This window comes from Miscanthus floridulus, chromosome 7 (assembly GCF_019320115.1).
Source record: "Miscanthus floridulus cultivar M001 chromosome 7, ASM1932011v1, whole genome shotgun sequence".
NCBI classification, from domain to species: Eukaryota; Viridiplantae; Streptophyta; class Magnoliopsida; order Poales; family Poaceae; genus Miscanthus; species Miscanthus floridulus.
This window is the reverse complement of record NC_089586.1, coordinates 130,965,464-130,980,462: the sequence shown is the minus strand read 5'-3', so window position 1 is coordinate 130,980,462 and position 14,999 is coordinate 130,965,464. Positions and strand designations below refer to the sequence as shown.

General features: G+C 47.4%; 1 protein-coding gene across 1 annotated transcript; it reads right to left on the bottom strand.

Moving 5' to 3' along the window:
• Positions 1–8,417: 8,417 nt before the first annotated feature.
• On the bottom strand, positions 8,418–14,305 carry LOC136467998 (clathrin interactor EPSIN 2-like). The gene is made up of 14 exons (XM_066466852.1): positions 14,087–14,305; positions 13,596–13,692; positions 13,422–13,473; positions 13,186–13,265; positions 13,014–13,092; positions 12,554–12,637; positions 12,287–12,432; positions 11,827–12,177; positions 11,631–11,672; positions 11,445–11,543; positions 11,188–11,372; positions 10,778–10,977; positions 9,406–10,393; positions 8,418–9,314 (listed from the first exon to the last, which is right to left on the bottom strand). Exons 2-14 carry the CDS (start codon positions 13,628–13,630, stop codon positions 8,779–8,781), a joined length of 2,877 nt encoding a protein of 958 aa, XP_066322949.1. The 5' UTR covers positions 13,631–13,692; positions 14,087–14,305; the 3' UTR covers positions 8,418–8,778.
• Positions 14,306–14,999: the final 694 nt, after the last annotated feature.

Genomic DNA, 14,999 nt, shown 5'->3' with positions numbered 1-14,999 from the left:
CCCGATCGCCGAACACGATTCCTCCAATTCGCTGAACACGTTGACTCCAAAAATCACCAAAAACGATTACTCCAAAAATCACCGAACACGATTTCTCCAATTCGCCGAACACGTTAACTCCCAATCACCGAACACGATTTTTCCAAAAATCGCCTACTATGTTTCCTCCGGGTCACATAGGTTTTTCTACTAAAACAACGATGATCTTGCGTTCCAAATTTCGCAACATAGCCCGCCGATCGTCAAGCAGCACACTTTTTTCCTTCTGTTTTCTATGGAGAAGACCCAGTCTCTGACTACATCCTACACGTGCTTAGGGGCTCCGCCCTCTGCGTTACGGTTGGTCGGCTGTAGTTCCTTGGCCATGCCTGTTCGTCCTACACATGTCAGGGCCTCTGCGCTCGACGTTATGGACTATGGGCTAGTCAAGGCCTAGATTTCAAGCATGAACTAACTGCTCAGACGCCGCTTTAGCCATTTCTCTCGCCAAGTTACTCAAGTTGGCTACTGGGCAGCACGTTTTTTTGCACTGGTAACTCTGAAGGACGCCAAGGCTCTAACACCCCACCAAACGTACTATGAGCTCGGTGCTCTGCGTGTTGGGCGGTAGGCCACGGTCTTATGATAACGCTTGCTTTTCCAACATACGCATGGGCTCCGCGTAACGCTTTACGGATTACGGCCTAGCTAAGGCATCAAGTTTAGTAAAAACTAACTGATCAAACACTGCTTAAATTATGCATAACTGCATCAAGTTGATAATACAACGATTCTTCATCGCTAGATAAATCAAGTATTATAGGCAGTAATATCCGGGCAGTTTGCTAAGCTTCGCCAATAGTTTCTGTTTCGCCAAAAAGGTCTATATCGCCGACAAGCATTTTTGCTACCTCTTCAACATCATCCTCCAGCTGCTGGGTTTGCGCGTCGCTCAGCCCATCGGTGAACCCACTACATATCGACTGGATGTCGACAGACGGATAATGGGACCGAACCACTGCAAGGGCATGAGTAGCGGCGGTCAAAACGGCGTCGCGGTTGAAGTTTTTAAAGTTCTCCCATGCTGCCTTGCATCTCTAGATGATGGTGTCTGGCCCTTGCTGCCTACTGTCAGGATGGGGCACCGGTTCAACGTCGATGCAGTTGAGTACTGGTTTTATTGCGATGGTTATAGTGTTAAAGTTGTCCTTCTAGACTTTGGTTTCTTGCACCAGCACATCGAACTGCGCCTTGGTTTTATGTCGATAATCTACAAGAATTACAATGGTTCGTCAAGACAAGAAAGTATTACGACATCACTTCTGATCAGGGGGTACCTACCTTTCAATTCTTTGGCCAGTTTATCTACTCGCTCCGATTCTCTCGCTTTCTCTTGTCGGACTTGCTCGATGGTCTGGTGAAGCTGGTTGAGTTCTGCATCTTGCTCTGCAAGCACAATGGTAAAAAAACGACCAAAATCTGCAAAGTGCATTATGTGAAAAAGAATACTGGATTTTAGCTTGGATACATCCTCCAACTGCTGGCACTTCCGGTCGAGCTGCTCGGTTTTACTATCGAGTTCTCTGTTTTTCTTGCCCAACTGCTCGGACATATTTTTAAGTTCCTCAGATACAGTCGCTAGCTGCTCGGATGTCTTCTTTAGCTACTCGGACGCAACCGTTAGTTGCTCAGATAGAACCCCCTTCTGATGTTCAAGGTCCTGCGAGTTCGACTCCGCAAGGTCCCACTCGCGCTGGGCCCTCTGAATATTTTTCTCCAAAAGACTTAACGCCTCCCAGAGTATCTTATTTTCCTCGATGAGGGGCTCCATCCTCTTCATCAGTTGGTGCCGTTGGTTGACTGTCCGAGCTATCCCCTGTGGATTAACAATGCAAGAGATAAACCTTGATCTTCGACAACATATATCGGTGTTATAGGCGCGGTACTCACCTCGATTTGAGCCATAACTCCAGCAACGGTGGATTTCAATCTCTTTATTTCCCTGGTGGTGTTTTCTTCCTCGATGACTACCACCTCTTCCCCGCGTTTTTAGAGGATCCGAACGGACTGGGGTTTAGGTGTGGCACGCTCGATCTCCATGACCTTGTCCTCCTCTACCGTCGCTTGAGGCACCACTGGGGGGCTCTGTGGTCAGACTGCTACTCCGACCACTCCTGGCATCCCTATGGGTGACGACGTTTGCTCCTCGGCCATTGAGGAAGTTGCATCCTTAGCCTCCGGTGCATCAACAACAGCTGCAGTTTCTGCTTCCAAGGTATCAACTCTTTCGGTCGTAGCCTCGGTGGCGGTCGCCAATGGGCCTATCGTGTGTGCCAACGATTCACCATCGCCAGGATTGCTGGCAGCGGCGGCTGGCCCGTCCTTTGTTCGTCGAGCACTCGAGGACTCCTAGATGGTAGCAGTCGTCATTTTTTCTTCCGAGGACACGGGCCTCGGCGTCGCACTACGTAGTAACGGCTTCTCAGTAACCAAGAGAAATCAAGGAACAATATTATTACTACAAGGCAAATATACTTACGGTTTGGTCTTCCGATTGATTTTCTTGAATCGGCGATGCCTGCCTGACCCCCTAGGCGCGGCTACTTGGTCGGCTTTAAGGGAGGACTCCTGCGCCTCTATAGCGGGCCGCCGCTCTTCTTGGTGCCCGGGGGCCCCCCTACTGTGCGTTGTTCTGCGGTTATCCCCTCTTGTTGCTCGGGGACTTCGGTAGTTTGCATCACCGGGACTTCCGCCGTTGCTCGACCATAACTTTCCTATGCTTGCTGCTTGGGAGCGTCAGCATCCACCGGTGCCTCCGTTGTGCTCGGTGGAAGCGCTGACTGGTCCTCGTCATTGTCTGACCACTCCAGCATAGTCGTTCGTCGTGGCCGAACTGTTCAGTCCTCTCCAAGAGAGATGCCGCCTGGTTTGTGTGCATGAGAGCTTGCGGTTTTTCTCCTTTTTTGGACCGTCTCATCTACTGACGGTCTTTTCCCATGGACCTTCTCTAACACTGGGGATGGACTATCCGACGAGGAGCTCGGCTCATCCTCTTCGGGCTGCGGCGGCCGCCGAATGTCTACTCCTTTAGGCCAATCGGCTCTCGGCACATTTGAAAAGTATATTACCCTATCCTGTGAATGGATCTTTTCATAAGTAAGTCAGTCCTATGCTCGACAATTGATGCCTGGTTGATGCGAAGTGAAAGGGTTACCTGAGGAGGTGGATTGCCGTAGTTGAAAGCCTTCGTTCCTTTTGGCCAGCTGAATAAGACATTAGAAGTAAATAGATCCATGGCATGATCTATTACTTCTTTCTTCGTCAGGCGGTCCGTGCTTTCACGGGTACCGTCGTTATCACCTTTAAAGTCAAACGCCAGGTGGGCCCTCTCTTTGTAGGGCTAGACGCGCCGCACTATGAAGCTAGCCGCCACCAGTTCACCCCTAAGCTCCATGCCCTTAATCAAGTCCAGAAGTTCCATTACCTACTCCATGTCAGCATTGTTGGGTCTCTCTGACTAGTTACTATGATTAACCGGGATGTGGTGGACGTCGCATCGAATCATTGGGTGACTTTGTTTGATATAGAACCATCTGGCATTCCAACCTTTAAGGGAGGTATTTAGTGGTACACTGATATATTCGCTAGCCATCCCATCCCTGAGTTGCAGGTACACACCGCCGACCACCTTGGAACCACTGCCCCCCTTCTTCTTCAGACAGAACAGGTGCCTGAAGAGGTTGAAGTGCGGAAGAACATCGAGAAATGCCTCGCAGAAATGGATAAAGATAAACACATGCAGAATGGTGTTGGGATGCAGATTACAGAGGCTAATCGCCCAAAACTCCATAAGATCCCTCAAAAAGGGGTGGACAGGAAACCCTAATCCTCGCCAGAAATAATCTTCAAATACTACAGCCTCATCAGTATGTGGTGTCGGGAAGGGCTCACCACTAGCCGGTTGCCATCCAACAGTGAGGCGGTCTGGGAGAACGCCCACCGCCACCATCCTATCGAGATCCGCCACCGACATCTTCGACGGCACCCACTCCTCATCGCGGCTGGCTCTGGTGGCCACTTTCTTCGGCTTTGCGGCTCCTTTTTTCGGCGCCATTTTCTCCGGATTGGAACTGGGTTGGAGGCGAGTGCTCTCGATGGTGCGGAATGTGGAGCATAGGGTTTGCGAAGGAAGGAAGAAAGGCAAATTGAGTGAGGTACGAGGCGAAGTGTGTGGCGGCGCGGTTATAAAGCACTTTCCCCACTTTCCATTCAATCTGAGGGTTTTTGGGAAATCGTTCCCGCGATCAGCGCTACTTCGACTCCTCAAAAATGGTTTAATGGGCCGCAACTTGGGCTATTACGTAACAGTAGCCCACGCCCCTCATTTATCGCCGCCACCTATTCTCCAATTTCTCCACAATTTAATGAGGCTCAATAACCGATATTGCACAGCCATTACTCTGATTTTTTCAAAAAGGCTTGTTTATCCGATATCTACACCAGAAACACGGGGACTGGCTATTTGCTCGGACGACTTACTAATTTCTGAGCCTGGCACCATGTGACTATGTCATCTACTGTCAGGCTCAGGGACTAAGTGGGCACACTTCACCTTGCGGTGAATGTGTTCGTTTTTTATCTCGAGGCTACGCTTGGGGACTGGCTACCTGCTCGGTTGTTTCACTATTTTCTGAGCCTGGCACCACATGACTACGTCACCTACTGACAGGCTCGGGGACTAAGTGGGCACACTTCACCTTGCGGTGAATGTGTTTGTTTCTTCTAAAAGACTCCGAGCTTCTAAGAGATAAAACCAGGTATCTTTACCCTCGATGTCGGACTCTAAGTGGGCACACTTCATTTTACCATGCAGGAATTTTCAATTTTGGACTTGAGCTCCTTACACCCTTATGACAAGTCGTGCTCGGAACACACTGCTCGGTGATGCTGCACGCTGCTCGGCAGCTGCTCTCAACTGCTCGGTGACTGGTTATGGTGGTCGGACCATAATTTGGACAGCTCAGTTTTGGTTCACACCTGCTTGGAAAAGCTCAAGACGGCGTTGCACAACGGGTACAAGGTACTCGGGGACTAGCTGTGGGGGTACGACCCTGGATACCCATGGCAGGCCACATAGGCTACGCCTCCAGAGGCGGCCCAGCCCACGAGAAGGAGCCTTGCGGGGCACGATACTGCTCGGTGACTCCTGCAAGGCACGGGGAGGATATCCTGAAGATGTTACGAGATCTGATAGGATACGTACGATCCCATGTTTCTTGTAATCTGTTATTACTCTTCGGTTATCTCTCAGATCTAACCGACTTATAACCTTACCCCTCGGACTATATAAGGCGGGTAGGGATCCCCTATGAAATGACGGCAAATCATACGATAGCTAATACAAACCAACAGACCACAGGAGTAAGGTATTACGTCATACTGACGGTCTGAACCTGTATAACTCGTGTGTCTTTGTTGCCTTCTTGTTCTTGATTACACGCTCCTCTACCGATCAATCTACCATCGCGGGATACCCCTCGGTGGACTACTGACGATATTCTGTCGACATTTGTAGATGGAAATGCTCGTGTGTACCCTCTAGCAAAGAGATCCAATGGGCCTGACTCGATCGTAGCTTCTGCCTGGGGCTCGGGGGCTTCCTCGAGCCTTGGGCTCCTGATCTACGGCACGACCAAGCCTAGTCCTTTGCTCCTACCCGGCTCACGACGTTAGCCAAGGCCTAGGCATAAGAAGACAGGCCCTGAGCTATCGATGCTTGGGGGCTCCTTGGCATCGCTCCCTAGGCATGGCCCTGCTAACTGCTCCTTCGACAGGGTCATGTCCGGGGCGTGACACAAGAAGACAAAGCTTCCCACGACCTCCCGAGGGCTTGCGGGCTTCCGGGCCCACGCGTCAGCCCCTAGAGCCGACCTCCTCCGCCACCAAGAAGGCTCCAGAAGGTCTCAACCAGGGGAGACCGGTCCAAGCTGACACCGCCTTACACGCAGAGTGTCAGAACAGAGCAGCCAGACGATGCCCAAGGCTTCTTCGGCTCCAAGACACCACGACGGTCCACGGCACACCGCTGCAAGACCCTCCTAGACCATAGACTAAACCCCCAAACCACTATATACCTGATCTATCTCGTTATATAAGGGATAAGGTCGGACCTAAAGGGGGAGGATCCCATTTCGATCACCAAACACTCCATTCCATCGGCCTCCGCTAGGCATAGAGGGCAAGGCAACCCGGAGAGGGGCACTGAGAGCCTCTCCTCCACCACATCACGTCGTCTTCATCCTCTCTGACGAGGGGGAAGGTTCCACCGACGGCGAGGCAACCTTAGGATTAGCACCGAGCTAACCTCCCTACCAAATCTTCTTTCTTTACACTCTGTTGTAACCCTCCGATTTTGGGTGCTCTTGAGTATAAGGATCATCAGCTGTTGGACGTAGTGACTGAATTGACCCGAACCAAGATAAACCGTTGCGTCTCCTCTATATGATTCTTGTGTTCCTGAGTCCACTTGAGCCATCAGAGACCCGTACTCTGACATCGACTCGAACAACATGCTTGTCGTGGTTTCGACCATGTGACACCAGGCTCAAGAAGCAGACCAAGGCTGACAAGCAGCTGCAGCAGCAAAGTGCCACAGAGTTCGCCGTGCCTAATGCCAAGGAGTTTACCGTGCCAAATGCCAAGTCTCTCGAGGACATTCTTGCCTGATAAGGTGACTGATCCATGTCCCTGTCGTCGCCGATCGAGCAAGAGCACTTCCACATGTCGCCCGCGCCCACTTCTCCTATGCCGGCCACGGTGGTCCCGCTTGGGTGCCTATCCCTCCTCCAACACGGACTGAGGCTGAGGCAGATTTTGACTCGGCTGCAGCCGCTGGACGGCGGAGGGTGCCTTCGGTTGCCGTCGGGTGCCACGAGTCCCTTCCTCTTGTGCGCACCGCCCATCCTTGCCACCGGCCGCATGCCCCACCGGCCGGAATCGGGCGCGTCGGCCATTTCCCATGCTGAGAAATGACGCTTACCACGTGTTCGACGAATTGTCTTAAAGGTGGTGAAGTTACCTAAAAAAAAAAGAGGTGATTCTATCCCAGCAAACCAATCAATCAAACACACTAGTTGCTAACCAGACTTAGATAGTATAGGCAATCAAACAAGTCCATCCTAGCTCGCTGAAGATAATCTTAAGCTATCATTCGCCTGTTCTTTTTATCCGTTCAGGCGATGTTTCAGGCCATCAACAGTGCGTTCCCTGGTGCCAAAAGTCGTACGTGACTTCCTGCTATCAGCGTTTGTGGCATGTCGCTGGTCGTGACGTGACGCCAGCTCATAGTGCCGTGGAGTACCGTAGCTGTACCACATACTCGTTGTCTTTGAGACAGACGCTGTGATTTGTTTAATTGTTGTTGTGTCGTAAAATATCAAATCTTTGTCATTGTCTAACTATAGAAATATCTGTCAATTGTCTTTATGCTAACATTAATAAAATTTTGTCGTTGTAAATTGTTAATTGCATTTATGCCAACACCGATAAAATTTTGTCGAGCTTGTGGTTTTGTCTAACGGATTTTTTATTCTCATATTCGAAAATTACAGATTATGCCTATAGAAATTGCAATAAACAAAAGCTATAATTTTAACATAAAAGATATGCAATAACCATTGTCTGAAAAGATTCTAAAATTCAGGCACCTGAATTTTAGCAAGTCTCTTCCTAGTCAGGCTAAAACGAAGTTAGGTAAACAAACACATCCATACTCCGTATGTACGCGTGCAATGGTGGACAGGCCCGTTCTATGGGCCAATGGTCCCCCTTTAAGAGAGTCATAGACAAAATGTGCAACTTACAGATTTATCATTAAGCATTAATAATGACTCTTTATTAATCTTCATATAACCATGTCTTGTATTTCCCACGTTATGGATTCATGTGTTCCAAACACCTCTTTATAGCTATTTCGTGTGTTTTTCCTTTCCTCGGTTTTACTACTACATACCCATCATATTCCTACATTTTTTTTCTTTTCTCTGTTTTGCATTCCTTTGTTCCAAACAATCTCTAAATGAACATTGTAGCCTTCTCCCAGTAAAAGATTATGGAAGCATTGATGTGCCTCCAAGATTGGTTTCGCGAAGAGACTTAGTATAGATAATCAAACATGCAGTTCATACATGTCTAGTTTCCTAGTGTATTCATTCTAGCTTGTCCTCTTCCAAAAATGTAAGCTGTTCATCCCAATCTTCAGCAGCCAAATTGATTACTTTTGACTGGTGGTTGTTCCTTCAGAGTGATGACTGTCCGTCCAGCTAGCTCCAAGCCATTGTAGTTAGTTCCTTCATAGTGATCGATATACAAGAATAATTACGTGAACAAAGCATGTCAAATTTCACATGCAAACTAACGTCAATGCAAAAACGTGAGAATTCAACCAAATGGTACAGCCATTTATTATCCATCCAGCAAGAATGCTGAAACAAATAAGGAAGCAGCCTATAGCAAAGTATACAACAACATGGGAGCTCTGATATATCAAGGCTTTGCATCCAACACAACAGTTGTAGCACCGCCCTTGTTCACATGTTTGCTATTTGCTATTTAGTAGGTACAGTATCCAACATGGATTGTAAAAGAATAGTGACGAAAATTATACCCTTCTCACCCGCCCCCAAAAGAAACAAGAAATCATACACAAAGCAAAACCAGGTGAGCAAAATACACATGCCTCCTAAACTGTTTCTCAACACCTCGCCCCGTAATCTGTGGTGTGGGAGACTGTATAGCCCCTCACCTGTATCCTCCATATGGCTGCTGACCACCGTATGCTGCGCCCATCTGATTGTAGCCAGCACCGGGTATTCCTCCAGGAGCCATCCCCATAGGAGGACGCATCGGCATCCCCTGGTTCATCCCCATCCCCATGTTCATTCCTCCCATCTGTTGTTGGTTCATCCCCATCCCCATCCCCATTCCCATCGGCTGTTGGTTCATCCCCATCCTCATCTGTTGTTGATTCATTCCCATTCCCATGCCCATGCCCATGCCCATGCCCATTGGCCGGTTCATTCCCATTCCACCACCATAACCAGCACCGGCACCAGGACCCATACCCATGCCCCTGCCAGCACCCATTGGGTTGGGAGGAGGTGCCATTGCACCTGCACCTGCACCAGCCCGACCAATGCCGGAACCAGCTCCCATGGCTTTGCCCATGGTGACTGTAGACACAACAGATGCTTGGTTGATTTTCTTTTCCTGCCTTTTCTCCTTGCGATTAATTGAATCAAAGTCAACTCCAATATCAGCATGAGGATTCGCTTTTGCTGTAAAAAACAAACACAATGAGGTCAGCCAACACAAAGGTAAGCTGTTGGCATTGCGGGAAAAAAAAAGAAACCATGACAGGCCACTTACGTCCAGAAATGTCCAGATTGACTAGACCTCGGCTCAAAGTATCAGACCACAGTTTAGATTTGGGCTCAAACTTCTTCACTGGCTCAGTCTGATTAACTTGCAAAGCAGAAATGATTGTTTCTGGGGGAGCTGATGAACTTGACTGCAACGAGAAGCTGCCACCAGTAGGCACTGAATTTGGCACACTAACGGGTTGGGATGCCCCCCGAGAGATCAAGGTGGGCTGGAGAGCTGGTGTGCTAGTTTGTGAGAGGAAGTTTGGCTGAGATGGTTGTTGATTTGCCGGAGCAGCGAACTGAGAAGTCTGTGGAGGAATGTAGGACGGTGCTCCATTCGGTGTAGGAACCCCAGACAAGCTGTCAATACCAGACCCTGAAGCTGGTTGCATAAAGAAGTCTGATTGGCCTGATGGCAGATTGGGTGCTACAGATTGAGGCACCTGCGAAGGAGGAAATGCTGGCGCGGCAGTCTGGGTAAACTGAGACAGGTTGGCAGCACCAGGATGAGGTGCTTGTGAATAAGCAAACGCAGGGGCAGCCTCAGGTGCCTGAGAAGGAGCAAATGATGTGGGAGCTGACTGAGAAGGAGCAAATAATGTGGGAGCAGCCTGAGAAGGAGCAAATGCTGTGGGAGCAGCATGCAATGGGCCAGCAACTGGCTGAGGTGCCTGAGAGGGGAAATTAGTAGGAACTGGCTGCTGGAGAACCACAGACGGGTTTGCTGGTGCTACCTCTGAAGGGAAGGAGGCTGTGTTTGCAAACATATCTTGCTGCTCAGGTGCAGCGTTTGATGCAAAAGTGAGATCACCAAGAGTGTCTCCAAAACCAAGGCTTGCGGCTGAAGCAGGCTGGAAAGGGTTCACATCCGCACCAGGTCCAGTGGACTGGAAAGAACCAGCTGGTGCAGCATGTGTCTGAGGTAGTGCTGGACTTTCATCAAGAACTGCCTTGAAAGGTGTAGGATCCCCAAAAGGATTTGAGGCATCAATCTGTTGCAAAATTAAAAGTCAATAAAAAGAATTCTTAGATTAGCTATTATGACTAGATAGATTATAAGAAAACACTAACAAACAATATAACCAAACGAAGTTACTTGATGTTTGATTTAAAACATGCCTACTGACAGAAATTCTGCTGTTACTACTCCTTGTGCTTCATTTAAGTGTAGTTTTAATAGAAAGCTATATTATGTTAACAAGGCATTTCCCTTACAGCATTTAGCTTATCTAATACATCAAACTCCACAAAGTTGTGAAAACCTCTTGCAATGTTTTAGAACAGTTGCAAGCCAGTTTAAGAACCCATGCATTGTAAAATAGCATCACAAACCCAACAAGAACAAATATATGAATGACAGTAAGTTATGCATATACCTCGCCAAATCCAGTGGAAGCAGGAGGCATGCCCACAAAACTATTTGTCTCAAAACCTGAATTTGCCGGTGCTTCAACATTTGATGTGGTCATTGGTTGAGGCACAGACACCAAAGCCAACGAACTAATAGGATCTGATCCAAACAAATCCGTCTCCAAGCTATTCGCTACCGGTGCAGGGTTTACAGGAGGGGAAGAATCTGAAAAGGGATATAGATCACCAAACATAATATCAGCACATATTTACCAAACAAAGATGTTGATACTAGCAACATGCCAGGTTAGGTACCATTCCCCTGTACATTGATCTCGTATATGAAAAAACACCAAATATCCCTTCCATACTGATGTTTTCATTACTTCCATTTACACAAGTGGTGTATTTATCGCTGAAACAGAACAAACTATACCTGGTACAGATCCACGTGGATCAAACTCATCAAATCCATTAGGCTCAGCATGAGCAGTTGGTGGTGCAGGTACATCTTCAACAGTAGTCTCATGAACCCCATTCACCTGTCCTGCAGGAACAGTTGTTGCAGGAACTGAAGGAGAGGACACCCTTGGTACAGCAGCAGGAACACTTCCTCCAATTCTGAGATTTGAGAGTTTCAGTAAGGGACCATTGCTCAGCCAGAAAATTAAGCATCCAAAATAGAATACTGACCTGTCATCGTGAAGATTGTCCTGGCCATCTCTTGTAACATCTTCATAGTTCGGTGGTGGTGAAGCTATTTGCTGGTTAGAAAGCTTCCGCTCTATAGGTCTGTCATCGCAGGTAACAGAACTTAGAAGGATTACTCCAACAAATAAGCTAAGAAGTTAATGTACATGACCACTCTCCATTATTTACCTATTATCCTGAGTAGGGGCATCAGCATTGCTGCCACGGCCACTGCAAGGGAAGAAGGGTGTTAAGATCCACTAAGAGCCCTAAAATCCGAAGGATGGTATATTACTAATTTAAGAAACTAACTATTCCGTACATTAGTTGCTGACAACAACTATGGACAATAAGTAATAATTTCAAGTTGAAACAGAAAACAGACCGGGATGAATAAGCTTCGTCATCCCCATATGAATCCCTTTCCCTGCCATAGCTCCTGCGACCTGCTCCTTCAGCATATTCATGGTTGCTATGACTTCCTTTGTATTCATCTTCTCTATAATCTCTGCCATAGCGTTCATTAGAATCTCTGGAATAACGATCTCCTTCCCTATTGGGCATATCTCCAGGTCCACCATATCTGTCATCGTCCCTGTATCCATAGTCTCTCTCCCTCCCATTTCCATTTCTGTTGTCATATCTACTGCCATAGCTGCCTTCATAGCGGTCATTATCATAACCACCACCATATCCACCTGGGCTCCTGCCACCAGGGGCAAACGCACTCCTGTACCTAAAGATGATCAGATAAAAGTAATCAGTTCAACAACAGGAACTTAAGCGCCTGCAAGACAGTATGCACTAATCAATATGAAGCAAGCATGGCATAAAGCTATACTTACTTGTCCCTGGTAGCGAGTGCTTTCTGTCTAACTTCCTGTATCCTTTCTTTATCATTAACTAAACTGACAAGGCTCTGGGATTTCCTTCGTACATTGCTACCTTGATCTCTCCCAGAAGAATCAATGTACTGGAAGTCAGCTAGTGCCTGGAATTTCAAGCATAATGTTAGCGCACCAAACAAGCAAGATACAAGAATCCCCAATGCGAGAACCAAACTTCAAGATGGTATTAAAAATATAATGCAGGAAAATGGCGGTTAGCATTACTGATATCTGATAAGCATGCTCTCTTATGTCATCAATAACTCGTTCAGTACCATGCGCCACCAGGTAATCCAAGACAATCAATCCCTAAAGCACGGGAGAGAGAAAAATCAGTTTTAGGTCTTCAAAATATTAATGTAATAACATACTCCCTCTGTCCATAAAAGAATGCAACTACGGGTTGGGTGCCAACAAAAGTGGTTCACGTTTGACCAAATTTCTAGTGAATACTATTCACATTTACAACTCCAAAATAATTTATTATGAAAATACATTTCGTAATTAATCTAATGATGTTTATTTGATATTATAAATATTGATACTTTTTTATCTATAATTGATCGAACTTAAGCTACTGAACCATGACACTGTGCTAGAATTGCATTCTTTTCTGGACTAAGGGAGTATTTCCCAAAAAAATAAACAATGTTTGAATATTCGTGGTGCCAGGACAATTTCTTACCTTGTAAACGTGACGCCAATTTTTACCAGTGTCACTGACCCTCTTCCACACAATGTTCATGATCATCTGGTACTCATGACTGCAAACGGACATGCAAACCACATTAGCACCAGCAAAACAGGTTTCTGTTCAACAACTAGCCAATCAGAAAACAGGGGGAGAAATATCATACTAGTTATGCGTTGCTTGAGCAATGTCTGCCAGGAGAGATCCATGTGGGCCCCACGGCTCGTTGCTTGTGGCATCAAGGATCTGTACATAAATTAGAGCAAGAACGGAGATACCACGTCAAAACAATTCCTTTTTGTAACAACTGGCAAGGGAAAGTAATAATAAGAGAAAACAAACAAAAGCCCCCCAAGAACATGCTTGTGGATGAAAGGGCGGGAGAGCGCACAGATCCCTCACCTTTTGTTCTATTCCAGGCACCTTGAGGACCTTCTTGTTCACCTCTCTTTTTCTGCAAAAGCAAGACAGTGAAAACAAATTCCTATATCAATTCATGCCGCCAGAGCTAGCAAACAAACGCGGCTCGAAATCACACGCAGTAAACGACAGGAATACAGCAGGCAATTCACGTACAAGTCCCGGACCGTCTGATCGAACACTTTCTTCATGGCTCCCCTTTTGAAATCTAGCTCGTTATACGCCCAGCTCTATGTCCTCCTCGGCAGGACACCTGCAACAGTCAATTCATTCACCCCGTAAGATCCAACAGCGATCGAGATCCCATCGCAAGCATTCCCGCTTGCACTCCCGTTTCGGCCTCGGGTCGAAGCTCAGAGCACGAATCCGGGCGCTCCGAAAGCATGCTGAAACCCAGCAATTTGGACGGCCTGGCAGCAGAAAATTCGAAACAGCTCCAGCAGCCAAAAAGGGGTGGAGGAGCTAGATCTACGAGGGGCGCGCCGTCGACAACCTTGCGGCCGCGACCGTGCCACGCGCAACAGATCTAGCAGCCACCGACACCGCCGCGTCCACGGAGGAGATCCGGCGCCCGGGCCATTCTCGGCCCAACCGGAGGAGGAGACACGGCAGCGACGGAAAAAGCGTCAGGCCAGGCAGAAGCGCACCTGAGGAGGCGGGCGGGGCGGCGGAGCAGATCGGCCCGGCCCGGCGCGCCGCGGCGACGCGCGGGGGATGGGGGCGGGGACGGGAGTCCACGGGGATTCCACTCGGCAGGAGGCGGGCGACGAATGGGGGAGGGTGGCGGTGGTCGCGCCCGCTTCCCTTGGCTTTCCTGCCCTTTTCTTCCTCCTCCCTCCTCCCTCCTCCCTCCTCCCTCCCTCTCTGTCTTCCTGAGCTGTCGCCCGCTCGCCGCGACGCGCTGCGGTGCGGTGCGAATGGGTTGTTGTGCCGTGCGCTGGGTTGGCGAGCAGAGAAGGCAAAGGAGACTTCATGGTTCACCACGGCTATAAACTATTTTGTCCTTCACGTCACTTCTGTCAAATTTGACTCTAACGATATCAAACTATGGGTATGAAAAGTCAAAATACTCCAAGTCTAAATATGCAATTAATTTTTTAAACATCTTAACGAGCTCAAATAAAAAAATTCAAAACTAGAAAGTTGTAGACCTCAACAATATCTTTAATTTTTGTATAAAAATTATCTTCATTTAATTCCGTACAAAAAAATATATATATATGATTTGATATGATTAATATGTCTTAGAAAAATTATATTTTCGGTACGGAATTAATTGAAGATAATTTTTATATAAATATTGTAGATCTCGACGAGATCTATACCTTTCTAGTTTTGAGTTTTTTAATTTGAGATGGTTAAGATGCTAAAAAAATAATTACATATTTAGACCTGAGGGTATTTTTGACTTTTTACACCCACAGTTTGACACCGTTTGAGCCAAATCTAACGGAAGTGACGCAAAGGGCAAAAAAAAAAAGTTTAGAGCAATGACACATATAAGAACTTAACTTTTTTTAATAATTTATAGGTAATTATCAACTTTTACAATGACACGTG